At 44.1% G+C, this 24,188-nt stretch overlaps 1 protein-coding gene across 2 annotated transcripts in view; it reads right to left on the reverse strand.

Moving 5' to 3' along the window:
* Window positions 1-6,021: 6,021 nt before the first annotated feature.
* Window positions 6,022-24,188, reverse strand: part of PRKDC (protein kinase, DNA-activated, catalytic subunit) — a 712,087-nt gene continuing 693,920 nt past the window's right edge. Inside the window, exon 86 of one of the 2 annotated variants that reach the window (XM_073631567.1) lies at window positions 6,022-6,782. In XM_073631567.1, coding sequence (XP_073487668.1) covers window positions 6,578-6,782 — 205 coding nt within the window. In that variant the 3' untranslated portion in view covers window positions 6,022-6,577. The remainder of the gene's footprint in view (window positions 6,783-24,188) is intronic. The other variant, XR_012244521.1, reaches the window with a different exon arrangement.

Here is a 24,188-nt window from a genome sequence, read left to right on the forward strand (position 1 = left end):
CCGCAAAGTAAGGGGAGAACTGAGCCGTCGGTAGCAGGGAGCGCAACAGACCCTCCGTGAACTGTGATGGGGAACGGCCCTCCACTCCCTCCGGCAGGCCTACGATCCTCAAATTGTTCCGGCGGCTCCGGTTCTCGGCATCTTCAGCTCGGTATTCGAGCGCCTTAACCTTAGTTTGAAGTGTGCGAATGGAAGCAGCATGGTCGGTTACTGTGTCTTCCACCATCCCAACTCTGTTCTCGGCCTCCGTTACTCTGGAGCGGATCTTGTCCAGATCTTGCCGAATCAGGCCGACATCCAGCTGCACCTCTTCTATTTTTGAAGCCAAGGTGGATTGGCAGGAGGTAATGGCAGCTTGGCAGGTTGTAATAGCCGCCATGATCTCTGGCAGTCCCGGAGACGCCGACCCTGAGTTCGCCTCGTGCTCTGTTTGCGACGCCATATTGCTGTGGCACGCAGGAGATCTTGTGGAGCAGGGGTTTGAGACAGTCTCTACGGGTATATCAGGGGGAAACTTCAATTTCTTGCCCCTCTTCTGGTAGCCGGAAGCTTTAGAAGGCATCCAGGGATTATTAATTCTCTTTTTTGCAGATAAAAGTAGGGAAAACGGATAAATTACCGGATCACACTCCAGGAGAGCTCAGGAACACGTCCGCTCAGTCTTCCATCCCGGCCACGCCCCCATGTGCTCATTTTTTAGGTGATAAAAAATGAGTCCAAAAATCCTAAAAACAGATATGTGAATCCCCATTTTGGAGACCCCACTCGCCAAAAATGGCAGACCCTCAGCTTTACAGTCTGGGATGGTAAACATAGTCACCTGAAATATTGCAGTTCCATGAATGAATCAATCAATGGATTCTTGACGGCATGAAGGATATCGCATTCCACCAGAAAAGAAAGGGTGATATAGTGAAATACCGCTGGGTAACTGGATGGCGTGCACTGAAGCGCTACTTACAAGATGTAGGCAAAAACAGGCTTTCAGAGAGAACTTCCGCGATCGCCGCTCAAATGGCGTGCGTTCCACGGAAGCAGGCAATTGCGTCACTGGTTCTGTCGTGAGCTAAAAACATAAAAAAAAATTTAAAAATTATATACAAAATAATGAGGACACACTATCTGAAAAATGGTAATACAGTAATAGTTGAATCCTAAATAATTATATCCTAATGGGTCTCGAAGGCATGATCAATTCAATTTAACTAACGTAAACAAAAATTAAATCTGAGAATAAAATAAAAATGAAAATAAAAATAAATATAAAAAAAATATATAAAAAAAATGAAAATAAATTACCAATTCGACAAAAAACAATTGAGATCCAACTCAAAATTGAGGCCATAAGGGCTCAAAGTACGAAGTCTATGGATCCATTGGGTCTCCTTCTGGGAAATAGCTCTTTTGAGGTTAGAGCCTCGCCAGTGTTCTTCCACCCTGTCGATTCCACAGAATGCAAGAACACTCGGATCCCTCTCATGGAACAGCTTAAAATGGTTGGAAAGACCATGATGTTTATACCCTTTCCTGATCCTGTTGACATGTTCCCTAAGTCTTACCCATAAATGTCTGGTGGTCCTCCCTACATACTGTAGACCACACGGGCAAGATAAAAGATAGGTAACATGTGTGGTCCCACATGTGATAAACTTTTTAATCTCAAAAAACCTTCCTTCAGAAAGAGAACTAAAATGTGTAATTATCAAAATTTGTGTGAGCCAGATGTGATGTCTTTGATAACGCCCTGGAGGGGCGAAACGCATCTACCTAACTTCCGGCTCACGACAGAACCAGTGATGCAATTTCCTGCCTCCGTGGAACGCACGCCATTTGAGCGACGATCGCAGAAGTTCTCTCTGAAAGCCTGTTTTTGCCTACATCTTGTAAGTAGCGCTTCAGTGCGCGCCATCCAGTTACCCAGCGGTATTTCACTATATCACCCTTTCTTTCTTTTCCAGTGGAATACGATATCCTTCATGCCTTCAAGCATCCATTGATTGATTCATTCATGAAACTGCAATATTTCAGGTGACTGTGTTTGTTTACCATCCCAGACTGTAAAGCTGAGGGTCTGCCATTTTTGGTGAGTGGGGTCTCCAAAAGGGGGATTCGCATATCTGTTTTTAGGATTTTTGGACTCATTTTTATCACCTAGTTCACAGCACATGGTATTGCTGCAATATCTTATTTAGGTAAGAAATTGCTGGGTCGTCCACTGCTTAGGCCCATTTTGCTCTGATATTCTTCCTCAACCAGATATAGCTTCAATGCACAGAGTGACTGACCATTGGGATTATACATTCTGGAAGTGGAATTTTCAAATTCTCCCACACTGCATCAATTAGTCATTAATGCCTTTCGGGCTGATGATATGCTTTAGATTTTCCTTCTAAAAGGAGGACTTAGAAGAATACAATATTTCTACCGCGTCTGAAGGTAATATACCAGGAATAGTAAAGGGAAATATATCTGCCTAGTTCACGATGGAAAAGAGAAGAGAGCATATTGCTACATTACAGCCTGTATGGGCGCAGAGAACTCCGGTTTAAAAACAAAGCACCTATCATACTGTGAGCCAGAAAAATCTATCACAGATCCTAAACTAGGCTATGAGTTCTGGGGAAAAATTTGGGGAAGCAGACCTTAAATTATTTAAATTCTCACCCATCCCATTGTGTCTGCCCTCCGACATGCTTTACCTGAAAAAAAAACCCTATGGGGTACTCACAACACCACCCACCACTCTAGAATATAGTTGTGGTCCTCAAGCACTCCTGCAGAAGCTTCGGCCTAATCCTGCTGTGCCTGGGTCATTATCCACTTGACGACCGCTCACTGTATATATACGTCATTTTTTTGAAGATGGATATCTCGGTAACGGCAGCAGCTGCTGCCACAACCGAGGTATCCATCTTTACAGCGAGCGGTTCTGTACACGATAATGGTGGTCTCTGCGGCGGGTTCGCCACGAGATCACCGTTATCGGCGGCGGGAGAGGTGCCACCCCCCCTCCCGCGCCCTCCGCCGCTTACCGGAGCCGTCGGTAGCGGCGGAGGAGATCGGGACCTGTCACTGCTGAGGTACTGAGACGAGTGAGGCCAAGATGGCCCCCACCCGTCTCTATACCATGTGATGGCCGGAGCGACGTCATTACGACGGCTCCGCCCACTTCTCTTAAAGGCACAATTTTTTTTGTGTCATTTTTTTAAACGACTTTTTTTTTTTTTTTGCATTTTAGTATAAATATGAGATCTGAGGACTTTTTGACCCCAGATCTCATATTTAAGAGGACCTGTCATGTTTTTTTCTATTACAAGGGATGTTTACATTCCTTGTAATAGGAATAAAAGTGATCCAAAATTTTTTTTTTTTAAAACAGTGAAAAAATAAATAAAATAAAGTAAAATAAATAATAAAAAAAACAAAAAATTTTTTAAAGCGCCCTGTCCTGACGAGCTCGCGCGCAGAAGCGAACACATACGTGAGTAGCGCCCGCATATGAAAACGGTGGTCAAACCACACATGTGAGGTATCGCCGCGACCGGTAGAGCGAGAGCAATAATTCTAGCCCTAGACCTCCTCTGTATCGCAAAACATGCAACCTGTAGAATTTTTTAAATGTCGCCTATGGAGATTTTTAAGGGTAAAAGTTTGACGCTATTCCACGAGCGGGCGCAATTTTGAAGCGTGACATGTTGGGTATCAATTTACTTGGCGTAACATTATATTTCACAATATAAAAAAAAATTGGGCTAACTTTACTGTTGTCTTATTTTTTTATTCAAAAAAGTGAATTTTTTCCAAAAAAAGTGCGCTTATAAGACCGCTGCGCAAATACGGTGCAAAAAAAAGTATTGCAATGACCGCCATTTTATTCTCTAGGGTGTTAGAAAAAAAAACATATATAATGTTTGGGGGTTCTAAGTAATTTTCTAGCAAAAAAACCTGTTTTAAACATGTAAACACCTAAAATCCAAAACGAGGCTGGTCCTTAAGTGGTTATGAGTGATCCCCCGTGAACAGATCAAAATGGTGGCTGCACCTGCCTAAAACAGGAAGGGCATCATCAGCCCATGCCAGAACCCCGACCACAGAAGGACAACGTCTGACTACATGGTAGCCAAGTTGCCCATAGAGCTCAGAGTATTTAAATGAACACAGAGGAGAGGAGAGATATAGATAACTAGAGGAAACTGACCGAAATGTCTACAGTTAATATCCCACTGATCCTGCTAATAACCTGCAGTGCATAGGAGATTTTTACTTTACCTGAAAGCTACGGTTGTAACAGAGGATGCTCAATCTTCACTCCTCCTTAGTCAGGCTTCCCCAAAGGTCTCCACCTCAGCAGACCTCTCCCCTGGCTTCGTATAGCATCCTGCAAGTCACTTCACGGGATGTACCACGTACCAAGATCAGCTTTTAAAAACAGGATCCAGTGCTTAGGCAGCCACTTACGGGCAGATCCCTGCAACTAGCACCAAGCAAGACACAGGTACAGTTCCTCCAAGAGATTCCCTTGGAAACTAACCTGGATATAGGCCACCTTGTCTATCTTGGGGCTCGGCGTGGTTATATATCTGTGATAAGGCCACCCCCTTCTCACTTTGAGTATCAGTGTCCATTCACCTGAAGCTGTCAGTTGATACAGCTCAATGGTAATGATTAGAAAGCGCTTTGTCCTGGGTTTTACAATAAATGTTCAACTCTAACAGATAGGTAGAGGAAACTCATCTTATATGTAAAAATGTAAAAGCACACATTACTTTTTAACAAAATAAAAATTGTAAATAAAAGGTCAATGATATTACAGTGGGTATTATATTTCATCATTCCCATTAAACTTTCCTATTTGTGAGTAAAATGCCCCCTCCCCTCTGGTGGTTGCCAGTTGTATAGGAAAGGTTATAAATAACCAAAAAATTGGTTCTCAGTGTTAAATTGTTTGATATGGTAAAGTACAGCCAAAGACAATTTTTCCTGGATAGAATATAGAGGGGTTAGCAACCCTATCAAGTTTTCAATCCTTCCTGTGTGCCCATTGGGGAGAATTATGCTCTTTTTGTCCTGGTCACTAAAACAAAGTGAGAAAATAAAGAATTCTACAGTTGTTAAAGCGAGAGTAGAATTTAATATTGTAGATTCCCCTCATAATTCTGGCTCAGCTTCCTGCTTTCTCTGAGAAGCCGAAAGGCTACCGAGCATTTAGAATAGCCAAATGGGACACTGGGAGATAAATACCGCACTTGGGTATGGCTAATAAAACATGTAACCAAATTGTACCAAAGTAATACAAAAGGAATCCAATGGAATTATTTCCTAGGTCTTATAATTAATCATTTTGCATAACAGAATGTTTACTGAAGACAACAAATATGATCCCTGACACTAGCCAGGGAAGGCTGACAACCCCAGTACATTGATCTATGTGAATGTTAACAGCAGAGCATGTCATTCAATTGAGTAGGCCTTATCAGGTTAAACTTTCTTTAATATACATTTTGGCTATCTAATGCAGCAGTATTGTAGATATTTTATTTCCTTTTATAAAAAAATACACAAACAACTTTAATTCTGCAAAAACATTTTTTTTTAATTACAGTACAATCTAATTGAATCCAGTTGCTAAGAAAAATGCAATATTATCTTTTAAAAGCAGTAGAGGAAGCTGTGTACTTAGGCACATACCAGCTTCAGAACAGAGACTCTGTAAATAGGTTCTGCTTCATTGTTCCTGGACTAGTATGTGGCACATGGATGACTGCTGCTTTAAGTGCACAATCACACAAGTACAGATTACAGTTGTTGATCTTTCACAAATTTTAAATTAGCAAAGAAATAAACGATACAGGAGCATACAATTTTAGGCCGAAGTCGACATTTCCTTTCACCTTAAAATAATTTCCATGACTAAGTTATTCTGCTGCTGTGAGTGATGCATCATTCTGTTGTAGCATCTGTTACATACAGTATGTAGCGCTGCGTTCCAGCAGCATCTCAGGTGCATTCCTGCCCGCTGCAGGAACAAAATTGAGCTGGGCTGAGTGCCTCACAGCCAGAGGTAGCCTTGTAGTTTTATCAATGAAAAAAACATTTATTGGCCGAAGTGGAAACCGTGGTGTCTCTTGCCTGCCCCTCCACCTCGGTCAATCACAAGAAGGCATTTGTTTTTTGAGGAAATTGGAAAGCCTCCCCTGAATAACCAAAAAGCACTCAGCCCGACTCAAGTTTACAACTGCACAATACAGTGCTTACAGAGTTAGAATTATTTATAAAAATAGTTTATTTGGACCAGCTTGGCCCAAACATACTATTTAAAGTGAATGGAAACATGGCACATTCAGCTTTAAGCCAGTGTATATAAAAATAATTTGACTGGCATGGTAAGGATCAAGCTTAATAAAGTACATAATGATTAACTAAAATGGCTTTAAAATCTGCTCTAACTTTATCCTTAGTATTCTGAATGGATCAGTTGGAACCTTTCTTGTGCATGTAAAACTGAAACCTCTAAAATAAAAATGAAATGATATTAAATGTCATGCTGTGAAAGGTGAGCATTTGATGCATCTTTGTTTTAAATCCAGGGCTCCCACCCTCTCCAAGTTCTGCCAAGGATGTTCGGATCCGTGGCCTGGTCAATTAGACACTGCACTTGTGCCTCTTCAGAAAGTCCTTCAGCTTCTTTATTTGCCCGGATATTATATGCTTTATCCCCTTGTGCGACAGTCCGGAAACCATTGTAAAACGAAGATGTTTCATGTCCCAACCGCAATTCTTCACTGCAAAATACAAACTTGTCAGTGTAGAACAGGACAAACGGCATGAATTTCCAGCAACAATCCAATTTCTAAAAAGCAATGAAGTACAGACCTGAAAAAGGTCTCTGTGCAGCTACCCTTCTTTCTTTTATTGCACTTAATAGGAGTGTTTATGTAATGATCATTTGTGTTTATGGGTGAAATTGGCTTAGAAGACATTGTGATGGGAGAGCCTGGCTTTGGAGACACTATGAGAAGGTCAGATGCATGCATACTGTCTATTACTTAATGTCTATGGACAACTTTAGCGCTATAGTTCACAAGCAAATTAAAACAGTTTAGATACACTGTTGTGGCCTCTAGTGACAATTTAGAAGATGACACTTTATTGATTATAATGTGTGCAGCACTGTGAAGAAGGAAAGTTTATTCAATGAGAAAGGACAAAGACAAGTGTATACAATAACAGATACAGCTGAAACATGAAACTGTCAAACTGAACGGTAACATGCATTCCTTAAAGTGATTGTTACCCCCCCAAAAAATCATGCTCCTGTCCCTTTAAGGCATGAGCTCCCCCCCCCAAGCAAACCACGTTTATCATAGCTGATGAGCCATGAGATTGTGGTTAGGATACAATGCCTCCGTCATCTAGCTTCTGCTTTGTGCGCGTCTCTGCAGCTCCCCCCTCCTCTCTCCACGTCAGCTCTGTAGTGTTCAGTAAGAATATAATCTCATGGCCCCTCCCCTATCCTCTCCTCCAGCCTTCATTCACTGACTGATGGGAATATCGGCCCCTCCGACTTGGCTCTCTAAGACTGAGATACAGAGTAGAGAGTGGAGCTGACCACAAACGAGCACAAAAAAAAAAAAAAAAAGAAAAAGATATTTAGAATTGAAAAAACAAACCGCACTGCTCAATGATGAAATACATGGAGGCTAAATCAATTTTAGCCATTTGAGTTTACAACCACTTTAAACTTCATTCTTCTAGTAGTGACGACTGAACAAGACGCAAGTGTCTTCCTGACTATGTATACAAATATGTCTGTTTATAAACAGACATTAGAAATATAACCAGTTGGATTAAATTAAGAAAGCAGACCTCAAACCCACCAGGTATATGAGAGTTCACAGAACTGTTTCCAGAATACAGGGTATTCTAAGAAATACAAGGGGAGAGGAGGGCGATAAATGACAAGATCATTCCCCTGGATGAGAGTTTAAGTTCCGGAAGTACAGTGCTAGATGCACATTTTACTATAAATTGATTTTTACACTATATGGCAATGATCCAGACATTGGATAGTCATCAGTACAGAAAACTTGTGCGCACACATCACAAAACCATTCAGCCTGGAGCTCTGCTTTAAATTAACCAAACATTTTGTAAATTGGTTACTAGGAAAAGAAGAAGATTTGCTGACATAACCACATATCTAAACTTAAAAGCTGTTGATGAGACTGGCAGCTTCATGGGTGTGGGCAGCATTGCAGATTCCTAATTCTGAGACCATGCTGGTCTCACATTACCATTCAGAACCACTCTGGCTGGTTTCTAATATTATTTCTATAGCGCTTCCCTCCCTAGGGATCTACATTATCTCACAAAAGTGAGTACACCTCCTAAATTTTTGTAAATATTTTTTTATATCGATTTATGTGACTACACTGAAGAAATGACACTTTGATACAATGTAAAGTAGTGAGTGTACAGCTTGTATAACAGTGTAAATTTGCTGTCCCCTCAAAATAACACACAGCCAATAATGTCTAAACCGCTGTCAACAAAAGTGAGTACACCCCTAAGTGAAAATGTCCAAATTGGGCCCAATTAGCCATTTACCATCCCTAGTATCATGTGACTCCTTAGTGTTACAAGGGCTCAGGTTTGAATGGGGAGCAGGTGTGTTAAATTTGGCGTTATCGCTCTCACTCTCTCATACTGGTCACTGGAAGGTCAACATGGCACCTCATGGCAAAGAACTCTCTGAGGATCTGAAAAAAAGAATTGTTACTCTACATAAAGATGGCCTAGACCAGGGGTAGGCAACATCGGCCCTCCAGCTGTTTTGAAAGTACAAGTATGAAACATTGCAAGACCCCAACAATCACAGGCATGACTCCTAGAGGCAGAGGCATGATGGGATTTGTAGTTTCACCACAGCTGGAGGAACGAGGTTGCCTACTCCTGGCCTAGACTATAAGAAGATTGCCAAGACCCTGAAACTGAGCTGCAGCACGGTGGCCAAAACCATACAGCGGTTTAACCACTTCCCATCCGGGCCAATTCTGGCACTTCGCTCCTACATGTAAAAATCTTTTTTTCTTGAAAATTACTAACCCCCAAACATTATACAGTATATGTTTTTTTTAGCAGAGACCATAGGGAATTAAATGGTGGAATGGGAAAAAAAAAAAACTGTTTCATGAATTAAAAAAAAAAAAAAAACAAAACAGAAAAGTATTGTTTTTTTTCAGTGTATACAGAGTAAATGCATAATGTACAGTTCTCATTTGTACAGAGTGATTGACAGTAAGGATCTTACTACAATCGTAGAATAACAAAAGTAAACTGGTTGGGTTACTAAAAAATATACTTGTTTAAGCTTTATGAAAAGGTCAAGCATGTCTCCCCTTTTGGGTTCACACTGTGAGCAGACTTTCTGACGAGTTCTTCAAAGGTAGCCCTGAGTGGAACTTACTGAGGGTCCACTCAAACATACTGTCACGTAAGTTCTCTTTAGGCCATGTCATTAACCAATAACAAACTTAGATTGAACTGTTCATTTCAAACTAGACATTATCTATCCCACATACTGAGGTGAATAGTGTTATAGTTTTATGTTGTGTGCTTCATATATATGACCATACCTATCTTTGACCTCTACCACTAGATGTTAATGTGGTTGTACATCAGTAATAGGAAAGTTTGAATGTGTGTTATAAATGTGAGGAGGCATACTTAGAGAACCTCCAAATGTCCCAGTGTTTGTGGAAACCCTGGGTTCTTCTTTCTGTATATGCTAGCATTTTTTCCATAGTGTATTGAGCATTTACTCTAGATATGACTTCTTCAATTTTGGGAGGTGAGGTAGAGCGCCACTTCTTAGCTATTGAGATACGTGCGGCAAACAAAATGTGAATTACTACTTTTCTCATTAAAGGAGGAAAATTTTCGATACCTAAGCTTAGAAGAGCAAGAGCAGGGTTGAGGGCATATTTTGAGTTGGTAATGTTTTGAATGAGTAACTGGATTTTCTGCCAGAAAGGTTGTATAGCCGTACAGTTCCAAAATATGTGGTGGAGGTTACCAATAGATTGGCAGTTTCTCCAACAGAGAGATGTAATACTAGGGTTCATTTTATTTAATTGAAGCGGAGTGATGTACCATCTATGTAAGAGCTTTTGTGCATTGTCCCAATGATCCACACACGCTGAGGATTTGTTATTATATTTTATAGCTTCATGCCATTGGGACACAGAAAATTCTTTTTGTAATTCATATTCCCATTTCACCATGCTGGGTAGTTTGGAATGTAAATAAGTGGGGGTGGTAAATTTGTAAAATAGCGATATCCCTTTACGTTTGTTGGGAGTTTTACTCAAGAGGAAGTCCCACAAGATCTGTGGTATTTCTATATGTCGGGCTGGGTTTTTGCTTGTGTAGTGGTGTATTTGATATGCTCTATATCTGTCTACCGTACTTTGTTGAGTTAGAACAGGCGTGGAGAAGTTGTTCCCTAACGTTCTCCATGCTTGGACCGAGAAGTTTGGGATTAGATATTCGTAGGTTGTTAGAGGGATTTTTAGTTTCCTAGTTGGGGTATCTGTAAAGTGATTGTGTACTAAGGAGGACCAGGCATCAATGGTTGCTTGTATAGTTGAGTATGGTGGGGTGTCTGGTTTGCAGTGGATACAAGCAGCTATAGCCAGCGCAGGAAGGTCATGACCTGGTGTAACAGTGCGTTCAATATCTGACCAGCGGTTGTCCATTTGACAGGAGAACCAGTAACGCATTTGGTCCAATATTGCCGCTTTATAATATATGTGTGCATTAGGTAACCCTACGCCACCCAGGTGTTTAGGTTTATAGAGTTGGGCCAATGCTATTCTGGGTTTTTTTAGACATATCTTTAGTTGAGTAAAACATTTCTGGGGGATTGGTATGGGTAGTGACCTGAAATAGTATAGGAGTTTAGGCAGTATTTGCATTTGGTATGCAGCTATCCTCCCCAACCAGGTGAGGTGTAGATTATTGATTTGGTTTAGTTCCTCTTCGATTTTAGTTAATGATGGAGGGAAGTTTTGTGAGTAAATTTTAGAGGTGGCGGAAGTCAGCTGCACACTAAGATATGTAATTGAGGGAGGTCCCAGTTGCAAGGAAATACATTTTTCAACCTGGTTTTGTATTCTTTTGGTACGTTAAGTGAAAGTGCGTAACATTTGGATGTGTTGACTTTGTAAAAGGAGACCTGCCCGAATTTATGTAATATTGTTTGGACGATGGGTAAAGAAGTTGCTGGATTTGATAGGGAGAGAATGATGTCGTCAGCAAATAGTCCTATTTTATGGCTGTCAGAGCCAACTTTGATGCCTTCTATTTTGTCGCTGAATCGAATAAATTCCGCTAATGGTTCTATGACCAATGAAAAGCTAATTGGGGATAGTGGGCATCCTTGACGGGTACCATTATATAATGTAAAGGGGTCAGAGAGCAAGCTAGAGGAGTAGACTATTGCTGATGGGTTAGAATACAGGGACATAATTGCCGAATATATTAGACCTGAAAATCCAAACTTGATTAAGTTCCTGGACAGGTATCCCCAATGGACCCTGTCGAAGGCCTTTTCTGCATCAAGTGCCAGAAATATACTAGGCTGCTTAGTGAGTTCTGCTACACGCAGGAGGTCCAGCATCCTCCTAGTCCCATCCGGTGCCTGTCTGCCCTTTACAAAACCAACTTGGTCCAGACCTATGAGGGAAGGGGTTACTTGCATTAGTCTATTTGCTAATATTTTGGCGTATATCTTTATATTTGAATTCAGTAGGGAAATAGGCCTGAAGTTTTGTGGGCCTGATACATCTTTACCAGGTTTAGGTATAGTGATAATTATAGCTTGAAGCATCTCCTTTGGGAAGGAACCAACAGAAGCTGCCATATTAAAAATTTTAACCAATTCGGGGGCGAGGAGGGCAGAAAAAGCCTTGTAATATTCAGCGGAAAATCCGTCTGCGCCTGGTGATTTGTGCATGGGTAGTGATTGAATAATTGATTCAACTTCTGTGAGTGTGATGGGCGTATTTATTTTTTGTAGGGAAAGTTTGTCTATGGAGGGTAAGTGGACAGTCTGTAGGAATTCCTCAATCTCTGTGTCAGAGGGCTGGTGAGTGAGTGGGTCTGCTTTGAGATTGTACAGGGATTCATAGTAATCCTTAAATGCATCGGCAATATCTTTGGGATTTTGGTACATGACTCTGGTACGGTGATGTCTAAGATGCTTGAGGTTGGAACGTGCCTGTTTTTTTTTTTTTTTTTTTGAGTTGGGAAGCTAGAATTTTACCTGCCCTGTTGTTTTGAGAGTAATATGAGACTTTTAGTTTTTTAAAAAAGGTATCATAATCTGCTCTAATTTCTTGTCTCACTTCTTCGCGGCATATATTGAGACGTTTAAGTATTTCACTAGAGGTGGTAGCAGGGTTCTTGTGTTGTGCTTCTAATTTCTGCTATATTTTCAAGGAGTTGTGTCATGCGCTGCATTTTCTTTTCCCTAGAGGCTATCTGTATAAGGGCACTCCTAGCGAATGCTTTGTGTGCACACCATGTAGTCATAGGGGAACATTCTCCATTGTTATTGAATTGAAAGAATTCTTTCATTTTTGCTGCAATCTCATCTCTGAGATTGGGGTGCGACAGGAGGAATGTATTGTTACGCCACAATGGCTTGTGGGAGGTTTTGTTGGCATCCACAATCTCAATAGTCACTGGAGCGTGGACAGACTATGTGATACTGTGGATGTCAGCTTTCTTGACATTTTGCAAAGTGTACATATCTGTGAGAAAAAAAATCAATTCTAGAATAGCTCTTATGCACAGCTGAATAAAATGTGTAGTCTCTCTCGGTGGACCTAAGGCAGTGCCAGGGGTCATAGAGCCTTTTCTTCGTGGCACAACGAATCTAGAGAAGGCCGTCGCTTAGAGGCCACCGATGACACATCTAACTCTGTGTTCATAATCAAGTTAAAATCACCACATATTATTAAGTTGCCTTTTTGTACCTTTTTGCCATGTTAACAACCTTGCGAATAAACCTTAATGATCTAACATTAGGTGCATACAGGTTTACCATAGTATAAGTGACATGGTCTAGTTCTGCCATTATGATTAGAAAGCGACCTTGGGGATCAGCATGTTCCTGTAAAAGAGAGAAGGTTAGTGTGTCCTGCAATCATTACCCCATTTTTCTTGGTCGTGTTCTTGGCCATAAATACATGCGGAAACTTGGGATGTGTACATTTTGGGGAGTTTCCACTGGTGAAATGAGTTTCTAGTACACATAGGATGTCGCATTTTTCTTCAAAGGCTGATTTCCAGAGGGCTCTCCTCTTGTAGGGGCTGTTTAAGTCTCTCACATTATATGGCATCAGCTTAAGATTCATTCCTGTAGAAGGTCTCGCAGCATTGCCATCTAGTGGTAGGTCTAGGCAGTGGTATTGAGTTGATAGGTATGGTCAGTATGCATGGGATCTGAGGTAGTAATGTCCTTATGACTTTCCAAGCGAACATTTTAACCGAACAAACTTGAACAGTTGATAACTGGAGAGATGAAAGCCGCATGAATTGCGGGTCGTAGGTTACGGGAGTCATCTCGTAACTAAAGTAGGGGGAAATCAACAGGATAAACCCGTGAACAGCCGAACATCGGGTGTTTGGTCAGAAAGTACAACTTTCTAGGAAGCTGTAAATCACCTTGGTTAGGAGAGTGACTGCTGTAAGAGGAGAGCACTTATATCATCAAGTAGTACATACTTAAGCAGGTTGTTACTTGTATTTCTTGGATGTACGTTGATTGTTGCGTCTGTTGTAGTGTGGATTAGGGTCTTCTGGAGCTGCATCTGCGGGAAGTAAGCGCCATTTACGGAGAAGCTCCAGGCCCCTTTCTAGCGATGTGATCGCATGCGATTCGTTGTTCATGTCTACCAAAAGCTTGGCTGGGAAGCCCCATTTGTAGAGAATTTTATGATTACACAGAATCTTGGTAATAGGGACCAAGTTGTGCCTGGCTGTCAGGGTGGCTTGCGACAGGTCTGCATAAAGTGTGATTCCAGCATATGGGTCAGGGAGGGAAGGATGCTGTCTGGCGTATCGCATAAGTTGATCCTTAACGTGGTAGAAGTGGATTCTTGCCATCACATCCCTGGGTATTTGTTCAGGCAGGAAGGATTGTTTTGGCAGTCTGTGAGCCCTGTCAATAGTGATATCTGCTGGGCTTAGTGATGGGAGAGCAGTCATCATGAGCTTTTGCAGGTAGTTAGTGATCTCTGCGGGTTTGACGGTATCTGGGACCCCTCTAAATTTGATATTGTTCCTTCGTGCCCTATCTTCAATATCCGCCATTTTGAGACGCATGGCTCTGATTTCTTCTTCTACTTCAAAGTGAGCATCTACCAGCTCATTGTGTGCCAGGGTAAACTCCTCCATTTTATGCTCTACATATTCCATTCTATTGCTGACAGCTGAAATTTCTTTTTTTGTGCTGCTCATAAACGCTGCCATATCACATTGAAGGGCTCCCCGCAGGGTCTGCAGCATCTCCTTCATGGTAGTATCAATGATGGGCTGCCTGAGGTAGGGAATGCATCTAGCTGCGCGGCATATGTGGAGGAATCCTCCATTTCTTCCCCTGCTGTGCCTGGCTCATCTCCGATCTCCCCTCCCTCCCCCAAGCTTTCTGTTTTGCTTTACCGGGCTGCAGAATGGGGAGGATGACAAGGGATTGTCTTTATTGTACGACTCACCCAAGGATGGCAGTGGATTGCTGGATGTCTGTGTTGTGGAGCCTGATGAACGGCTCCCGGCGCCATCTTGGAATTCTCGTCCCTCGGCTGGACGGAAGAAATCCGTTAGTTTTCGGGGTCCCTCTCTCTCCTTCCTCTTAGACATTGTGTCTGCTTTGTGCCCCTTGCTCTCCTCTTTCAAATGATGTGCTTTGTGGCTAATCTGGTGTGCTGTGAGCCCCTGGAATCACCCGTTGTGACAGAGCTCTCCTCTCACATGTCCATCAACTCTGGCTGCCGGCTCCGCCCCCGCTCATTTTTTTTTTTTTTTCAAATAAAAGTTTATTCAGATGCAGGAAGGCCAAGGGCCAAATAATACATTTTGGACATAAACGTGCATCGAGGGCGCAGCCTCAAGCATCTATGCAAATAACAGAACAATAGTAATGACGTCCAATACAGAGTCTTTCATGGATCAATAAAGAAAAAACAAAAGGGCTGTAGACATGCGAAAGAATACCACTCTGTTTTATTACTCATATCTGGTTAGGAAGCCCTTTTTTTTCCCTGCCATTTTCCTTTTTTCAAGATAGAGTATCAAGACAGTAGAGTTATAGAAAAGAATTAAATAAGAGGCAGAGAGAAGGAAAAGAAAAGCAAGAGCAGGGGGAAAGGGAGGTAGGGAGGTGGGGCAGGTGGGGGGGGAGGGGTGCACGGAGTCGGCGATCTAGTATGTCCTGTGACCGTTACCTCTGGTTAGCCGTCTACTGTATTTCCTGGGTCCGATAGAAGATCACGTCCCTCATCTGAAAATATATATAACATCCATCTTGTCCAGGTCTTATCATACAGCTCTTTTTGATTGCGTGCTGTGAGGATAAATCCATTTTCCTAACTTCCTCCACCTTCCTAAGCCACATGCCCATACTTGGGGTCCTGGTAGTTTTCCATAGTAGTGGAATACAAGCCTTTGCCGCATCTAGAAGATGACGGGTCAAGGATTTTTTGTATGCCTTTCTGGACATTGTGGTTGCGTGAAGCAGAAAGATGGCTGGGTCAGCTGAGACGGGGCGTTCTGTGAACTTTTGTACGGTCTGTTGTATAGATCTCCAGAACTGCTCCAGCTTAGGGCAGGACCAAAACACATGAAGAATCGTACCCGATTCTTCGCCACATCTCCAGCAGAGACCTGATGAGGACGGGAAGAATTTTTGTAGCTTTGCAGGTGTGTTGTACCATCTGGTGAGTACTTTGTAGTTTGTTTCTTGTGTCTTAGTACATATTGAGGACTTAAATGTAAAGTGTAAAATGTTCTGTTTTTGCTTTGATGTAAGGGTACACTGTAAATCTCTTTCCCACGCCTCAAGAGTGGGTAGCTGGAAGTTATCTGGGGGAATGTTTAACAGCTGATATGTCAACGACAACGAGTGGGGTAGAGCACCCTCTTCCGAGCAGTATATTTCATAGGTGGTCAGTGCTCGTTCAAATTGTTTCGGAGAAGGGAGAGATCTAAGGAAGTGGCTAAGCTGATGAGCCCTCCAGAAATCTAAACGGAACGGGCCCTCCGGTCGCATAAGGTCAGTAACAGAGACCCACTTTCCATTTGTAATGAAATGGGATGGTTGCGAAAGGCCCATGTTGCGCAGAGATTTAAAGATTGGATCGAAACACCCCGGGCTAAATTCTGGAGTGCCTAATATTGGACGTAGTGGGGAAACCGATGGGGCGAGGTGTACTCGAGCAAAGAGCGATGCGCAGGTTCATGTGGTGACCCCTATTAAGGGGTGCCTCTTTACGTTTTCCGGTAAGGCGACGTGACACCAGGGGGCCCTGTTTAACGGTACTGGGCACTGGCTCTGTTCTAATTGTGTCCATAACTTTGTGGATTGATGGCGGTTCCAATCAACAAGTCTGGTCAAGTGGGTTGCTTGCTGGTACCTGTGGAGGTCCGGTACTGCAAGACCTCCATATGTTTTAGGTAGGGTGAGTAGTGGTTTATTCAGTCTAGGCCTCTTATGTGCCCAAATAAAATTAAAGAAAAGGGCGCTAGCCTGGACGAAATAATGCAAGGGTATATGGACCGATAACGCCTGTAACAGGTACAAGAATTTTGGTAGAATGCACATCTTTAGGATGTTACATCTACCAACCCGCTCATTTTTTTATATAATGTGAAAGATGATGTTATGCCAAGTAAATAGATATTCAACATGTCACGATTTAAAATTGGTACTTAAAAATCTCCATAGGCAAAGCTTTAAATTTTTTTACAGGTTACCTGTTTAGAGTTACAGAGGAGGTCTTAGGCTAGAATTGTTGCTCTAACTCTAACACACGCGACAATACCTCACGTGTGATTTGAACGCCATTTACTTTTGTGGGCGCAACTTACATATGCGTTCACTTCTGTGCCCGGGTACGCGGGGACAGAGGCGCTTTAAAAACATTTTTTTTTAGTTCTTTATTTTACTTTTACACTCTCTCTTTGAATTTTTTTTTTTTTTGACCACTTTTATTCTTATTACAAGGAAAGTAAACATCCCTTGTAATAGGAATAGTGCATGGCAGGTCCTCTTTATGGAGAGATGTGGGGTCTATAAGACCTCACCTCTCTCCTTCAGGCTGGAAAGACAAAGATGAAAATAAATAAACTGTCTCTACCTTTCCAGCCAAGTCCCTGGCATTGTTTACATCCGCCGGCTCGGACGTGACGTCATAACATCGTGCCTGGGCCTCCGAGGGTCATAGAGTTGTCTGGGGACCATCTGGTCACCAGAAATCTCTATGACTAACTTCCAGGGGCAACTGATTAACTCTTCAGCTTGCTGATCGCATGGGCGAGACCTAAGAAGCAATGGAGGGAGGGACGAGGTCCCCTCCCGCCACCTATAAGAACAATCAAGTGGCTGAGCTGCCACTATGATTGTTCTTACGGTGCACAGAATCGCCGGCAGAATATATCTTAATGATGCCTGTAGCTGCAGGCTTCATTCAAATATCACCACTGAAAGTCTATGATGTACTGCCAGTGCAAAGTGGTTAACAGGGCAGAATCACTCAGAACAGGCCTCGCCATGGTCGACCAAAGAAATTGAGTGCACGTGCTCAGCGTCATATCCAGAGGTTGTCTTTTTTTTTTTTACAATTATTTTATTTATTCCAAGAACATGGTCGGGTACAAGTATCTGGATATATACTGTCAGTTGCATAGTATAAACATCTGGATATATACATTCAGTTGCATAATACAGCATCGCAAGTATATACTATGTTTGGAGACAGTTTATAGCCTTTGAAGGACAAACTGATAGTCTGCCATCTGTGGTGTCTCCAGTGTTCCTAAAACACAAGAGCTGGCTATCTATTCATGCTACTCCAGTTAAGGTCCCGGACCACTCCTAAAGGATTTTATAATTCTATATATTAGAATATCTGGAGCCCTGGGAGTCCGGGTTCCAGTAAAGCAGAGAAAAAAGAAAAAAAAAAAAAAGGGGGGGGGGGGGGAGAAGAGAAGGAAAGACTAGAATCGGAAGCTATGTGGGGGGGGGGGGAGAAGGGAGTTGGGGATGTACCTAGTGTGAGCTCGCCGAACGCAGGTGAGTGTCAGGGCGGGCACCGTAGCCAGATGAGCCAATAATTAAAGGGGTAGATGTAGTAATTTAAGTCGCCGTCAAGGAGGGCTTGCCCCTCCTCCGAGAAAAAGAATACGTTCCATAGCGACCATGTGTCGGAGTACTGTTCCTGCTGGTGTTTTGCGGAAAAAAACAAGTCCTCCATTTTGCTAATTTCTCTTACTTTGCGTATCCACATCCCTATTGTCGGGGGATGGGGAGACTTCCACTTAAGAGGGATGCATGCCTTAGCAGCGTCAAGTAGGTGGCGGATTATAGATTTTTTGTATGTCCTCCCTGGTATATTATAAGCATGTAGGAGGTAGAAGGCCGGGTCGTCTGGTATTACCCTTTCCGTGAATTTTTGACGGATGTGCTGGACCTCCTTCCAAAAATGTTCTAGATTGGGGCATGACCACAAAATGTGTAGTATGGTGCCCTTTTCTCCCTGGCATCTCCAAAACTGATCCGTGAAGGAAATTTTTTTTCAATCTCGCTGGTGTTCTGTACCACCTGGTAAGGATCTTGAAATTGGTTTCCTGCGTTTTTGTACAAATAGAGGATTTGTACGTAAACCTGAGTATGTGTTGTCTCTGTGGTGCATTGAAAGTTTTACCCAGGTCTCGTTCCCATTCCGTAATGCAGTTCAAGACATGGGGTTCCGCGGGAGTGATTAGTAACTCGTAACAGGTGGATAGTGTGTGGTGCATCGCTCCTGTCTCTGAACAAAATTCTTCAAAAGTGGTAAGGGGCCTGTCAAACAGCCACGGAGGCGGGAGAGCTCCAAAAAAGTGAGCAATCTGGAGGGCACTCCAAAATCTCAAACGGAAAACGCCCGACTGGTCCATCAACTTCAAGATTGTCGGCCACGCCCCTGTTGTTACATAATTGGAGGCATGCATGCAGCCCGCTCTCAGCGGGCTCCAAAATTCCCCGCTGCCCATTCCTGGAGGAAAGAGCGGGTTTCCCAGTATCGGATAGAGGGGAGAAGTCTGTGAGGAGAGGGAGGCCAATGAGAGCAGGACTGAGCAGAGTTTGGCCGTGCTACCTATTAAAGGGTGGTCCGTCAACTCCCTTGGCAGGGAGGGGAAGCACCAGGGGGCCCTACCAAGAGGAACAGGCGATTGGTCTTGTTTAATACGAACCCATATCTTAAAGTCAGTATGTCTGTTCCAATCAATCAGCCTACTCAAATGTATAGCTTGGTAATATTTATGCATGTCTGGAACTGCCAATCCCCCGTATTGCTTAGGGAGCATCAGCTGTTCACGTTTTATCCGTGGATGTTTCTGTGCCCAGGTGAAGTCAAAGAAAGTCTTTTGGACCTGCTTAAAATATGTGGGTGGTATGTGGATCTGTAACGCCTGGAGGAGGTAGAGGAACTTGGGGAGGATGCTCATTTTTATAATGTTGCAGCGACCGAACCAAGAATGGAGGCCTGTTTTCCATTTATCTAAAAGTATTTTAACTCTTTGTGACAGTAGGGGGAAGTTTAGCTCGAAGATTTTGGGTGCAATCAATGTGCCTAAATAGGTCAGTGCTTTGTCCGTCCATTTAAATTTAAAAGTTTCCTGAAGCCGAACGATCGATAATTGTGGGAAGTTGATCCCCATTGCTTCCGACTTGGTGAAGTTAATTCGGAGATTGGAGAGAGCCCCATACCTCTCAAACTCCCTCATCAAGTTGGGGAGCGAGATTAGAGGGTTCGTGATTGAAAATAGCATGTTGTCGGCATATGTTGGTCGTCTCCTTTTTTGATTCCAGTAATGTCCTGATTGAGTCTGACCGAGCAGAGAAAGGGTTCCAGTGACAGGGCGAAGAGGAGGGGTAATATTTGGCATCCTTGACGTGTCCTGTTCATAATTTTAAAGGGGTCTTATAGGGATCTGATAGTATACCATTAGCTCATACACGAGTTGCCGGTCGGGAGTAGATTGCAGAAATCCACTGTAACATTCTGTTGCCAGAGCCGGCATACCGTAAAACCGCCAACATAAAGTTCCAATTCACCCTGTCAAAGGCTTTCTCCGCATCGGTGTAAAGAAATATGCATTGTGTCTGGGATTTGTTGACTATCTGAAGCAAATTCAACACTTTCGTAGTGTTGTTCCTAGCCTTCCGTGTAGGAACAAAGCCCACTTGATCTAAGTGGATCAAGTTCGGGATATGGGGTTGTATCCTGTTGGCCAATATTTTTGTAAAAAGTTTCAGGCCCAAATTGAGCAGAGAGATTGGCCGGTAACTTCCACAGGAGGCTAGGTCTTTCCCTTCTTTAGGGATCACCGAGATGTGTGCTAATAAGGTGTCAGTCGCGAACGTCTCGGAGGAGCCAAGTGCATTAAACAGCTTGATCATATACGGGGTGAGAGAAGGGAGTAGGGTCCTATAGTATTGGCCCGTCAAACCACCTGGGCCTGGTGCTTTGCCCTGTTTAATGGTACCGACCGCTACCTGAAGTTCTTCGATGGTAATGGGGTCCTCAAGACTGTCTTTGTCCGTTTCAGCTAATTGGGGCATAAGTGATGATGATAGATAGGATTCTATCTGTTCCTGGGTGGGGGATTTGGTCGTCAGATTGTACAGGGAGTTGTAGAATTTCCGGAATTCCAGTGCTACGTCGTGGGGTTTCGTGACTTTGGGTCTGTTGTGCGGAACTATATGTGGGATGTAGGTCTCCAGTCTCTGCTCTCGCAGTGTTCTCGCTAAAAGTTTCCTGCATTTATCCCCAGATTCGTAGGAGAACCTCCTGCAGACCTGCAACGCCGCCTTGGCCCTAAATTGGAGAAGATCTGCAATTTGTGTACATTTGGTAAGGAGATCCCTCTCCAAAGAGGGGGATTGCACCCTTTTATGGTGGCTCTCCAGCGCGGCAAGATCTGCAAGAAGCACCCTGAGCTGTTTGGTACACTTCCGCTTGATTCTGGATCCGTGCTTTATCAGCACGCCTCGAACAACCGCCTTGTGTCCTTCCCAGATAGTACCAGGGTCACAGTCAGGAGTGTCGCTGACGCTAAAGTAAAAGTCCAAATCTTTAATTACGTCCGCTAATACCTCCTTATCCTGCAAGAGACTTTAGTTCTGTCTCCATTGATTGGTCTTGGCCGTCAGGGAGTCGTGCAGGGCATATGACAGAAAAATTGGGGCATGATTGGACCAGGTAATGGAGCCTATAGTGAAGGCTCGCACTGCGTGTAGTTGGGCATGAGGAAATAATCAATACGTGAGTAGGACATGTGGGGAAGAGAATAGAAGGGGAAGTCTTTTTCTGCGGGGTGAAGATGCCATATGTTAATTAGTTGGCTGTTATGCACGGATTGTGTACTGCGGTTAGGGGAGGAGAAAGAAACAGATGACAGACCGGAGGATGTGTCATCCGTTGGGGTCAGTGGGACATTCAGGTCACCCCCGACAATCAGATGGCCCTCTGAAAAAGTGGTCAATTTTCTAAGCGTCTTACTCAAGAACACCTCCTGGTGATCGTTGGGGGCATACAAATTAGTCAACGTAACCCTGACATCGCCCACCATGCCCTTCAAAAACAGGAAGCGACCAAGGTCTGTGATTAAGTCTACATAGGTCCATGGTACCCTCCCCGAGAGGAGGATGGACACCCCCCTCGACTTAGCCGACTGGTTAGTGGAATGGTACACTGTAGGGAACGATCGGCTCTGAAGGATGGGCAGTTGGTCGTCTCTGACCAACTGCCAGAGACTCTTGTATAAAGGCCACATCCAATTTAAGACGATGTAGATCTTGTAGGAGCATCCGCCTTTTCTCAGGCGTGTTTAGGCCTTTGGCGTTGAGCGAGATCACATCTAGGACCTCCATGAGAGGGGGATAGGGTAGGGAGGGAAGGGGGCGGAGAGAAAAAGAGAGAAGAAAAATACAAAGTGTCAGAAGTGAAAGAGGGTGGAAAGATCCGTGGAGGAAAGCAGAAAAGAACCAGGCAGCGGTGTTGAGGCACAGCAGCCTAGAGTAACCTATAAGTGAGGCAAGGTTTTGCCAAGACGCTCACCAGCCAGCAGCTGGGAATTGAGTGCAAACCTACTTAGGAGAGGCTAGACAGGACCAATAGGGGGAGCCCCCAGCCCGCCCTACTCACCCCAGCAACATAAAATGGTCAACAAAACGTAACATACCAACATGAAAACAGTACATCTATAGTGCAACATGTATGAGCGTGAAATAACAGTCATGTCAATTCCGTAGGAACAAGAAACCAGTGCCATTGTGAGTGTGTATCCCCCTGGGACCTCCCATCCCTAGTGTGATGGTGTCCAGACCGTTCCGCAAGAGGTCGGGTCGGATCTCTTATAGTCCTGCATGGGTACTGCATGTAACCTCTAAGGCTAGTCTGGAATGTAGCAGCACAGGACGGACCCCAGGAGTTTGTTAATGTCCATCTCAAAACCTGTCCCTCCTCCCGGGGCCGACTCGGCCATGTGAGTCTCCCCGCCTGTAGCCGTAGAGAGAAGCCACAGGCAGGTGACTACCATTAGGCTAGCATTCCGGGGATCGCCCGTAAGAGGCATATTGCCAGTTTCCCTCTTCCTCTCAATGGTGAAGTGTTGTATTTCTCACCCCTATCTCCCGGATCCACCATTAGGAGATGCACACACGCACAAGCAATGTAATGCAGCCCCCACGGTGTGCCTCCATCCCAAACCCAGGAAAAGAGGGACAGCTAAGAGTGATTAGCAGAAGGAGAAGGAGAGCCCTCCCCCCACCAGGGCAGCACCCCACCCAACCTGCAAGCCAAACAGCACCCATCTTCAAGGCATCCCAGATATAGACATACATTATTAATATGGAAATGCAAAAAAAATAGGACAGCATGTTGATATCCTCAGATAACAGGCGTCAATGAAAACTCACGAGTTGTCACTAGAAAGAAGAGGGATGATGGGAAGCAGCACAACTCGGTGCGGTTTGAAAGTCGGGGGGGGGCTCACCCGCGGCTCTGTTCGTTCCCCCATAGAAGATGCAGGGGGTTCAGCAAGGCACCAGGGTCAGTTCACGGTGGGGTGGAGGGGGGGGAACTGATGTGCTGGAGGGTTGCAGCAGTGAAACTGCAACGGTCAGGCAGATGAGTGGACCGCTGCTATGCAAGAACCAGAGGTGTGGGGAGGAAGGGGCACAGCTCACAAAGGGCATCGGCTCGCTCAGAACTCATGTGGCTGATCCGGGGAGGACGCCCGGGATCTCCTCATTCCTCTCTGCGGATGTGCTGGTGAAGGTCCCCGGGCTGTAAACGTGCCCGATCTGCTGGTAGATCTCAGGAGATATTAAAGCCAGTCGGAAACCTGGATGGGAGATGTGCCCAAGAAGGAGAACAGGGCTGACAGATCCTCCATTGTGCGTAGCATGAAGGAGGAGGAATCTCTCTTGATCAGGACAGCCAGCAGGTACCCTCAATGGTATGTGCAGCCATGTCTCCTCACTAGTTCCAGGACTGGGCGAAGGAGTGCTCTGCGCCGCAGCGTAGCTCTTGACAGGTCCGGTAGTATTTTGATCCGGGCTCCATCAAAGTCCACCTCTCCATGGTCCCATGCTCTGCGGGAGATCTCTCCCTTCTGAGGGTAGCAGTGCAGACAGCAAACCACATCTCTTGGTCGATTGGGATCAGTGGACCTCGGTCCCAGGGCCCTGTGCACTCTGTCAAGCTCCAGCGAGGGCGAAGGGGCATCCAGCAGCTTCTGGAAGATGGCAGTAACAGTAGCCCCTAAATCCTCCGCGCCCGTGGCCTCCGGGATGCCGCGGAGCCGCAGGTTGTTCCTGCAGCTCTGGTCCTCGATGTCCTTCAGGTGTAGTTGTAGCT

The sequence above is a fragment of the Aquarana catesbeiana genome, linkage group LG05 (assembly GCF_042186555.1).
Source record: "Aquarana catesbeiana isolate 2022-GZ linkage group LG05, ASM4218655v1, whole genome shotgun sequence".
Classification (NCBI taxonomy): Eukaryota; Metazoa; Chordata; class Amphibia; order Anura; family Ranidae; genus Aquarana; species Aquarana catesbeiana.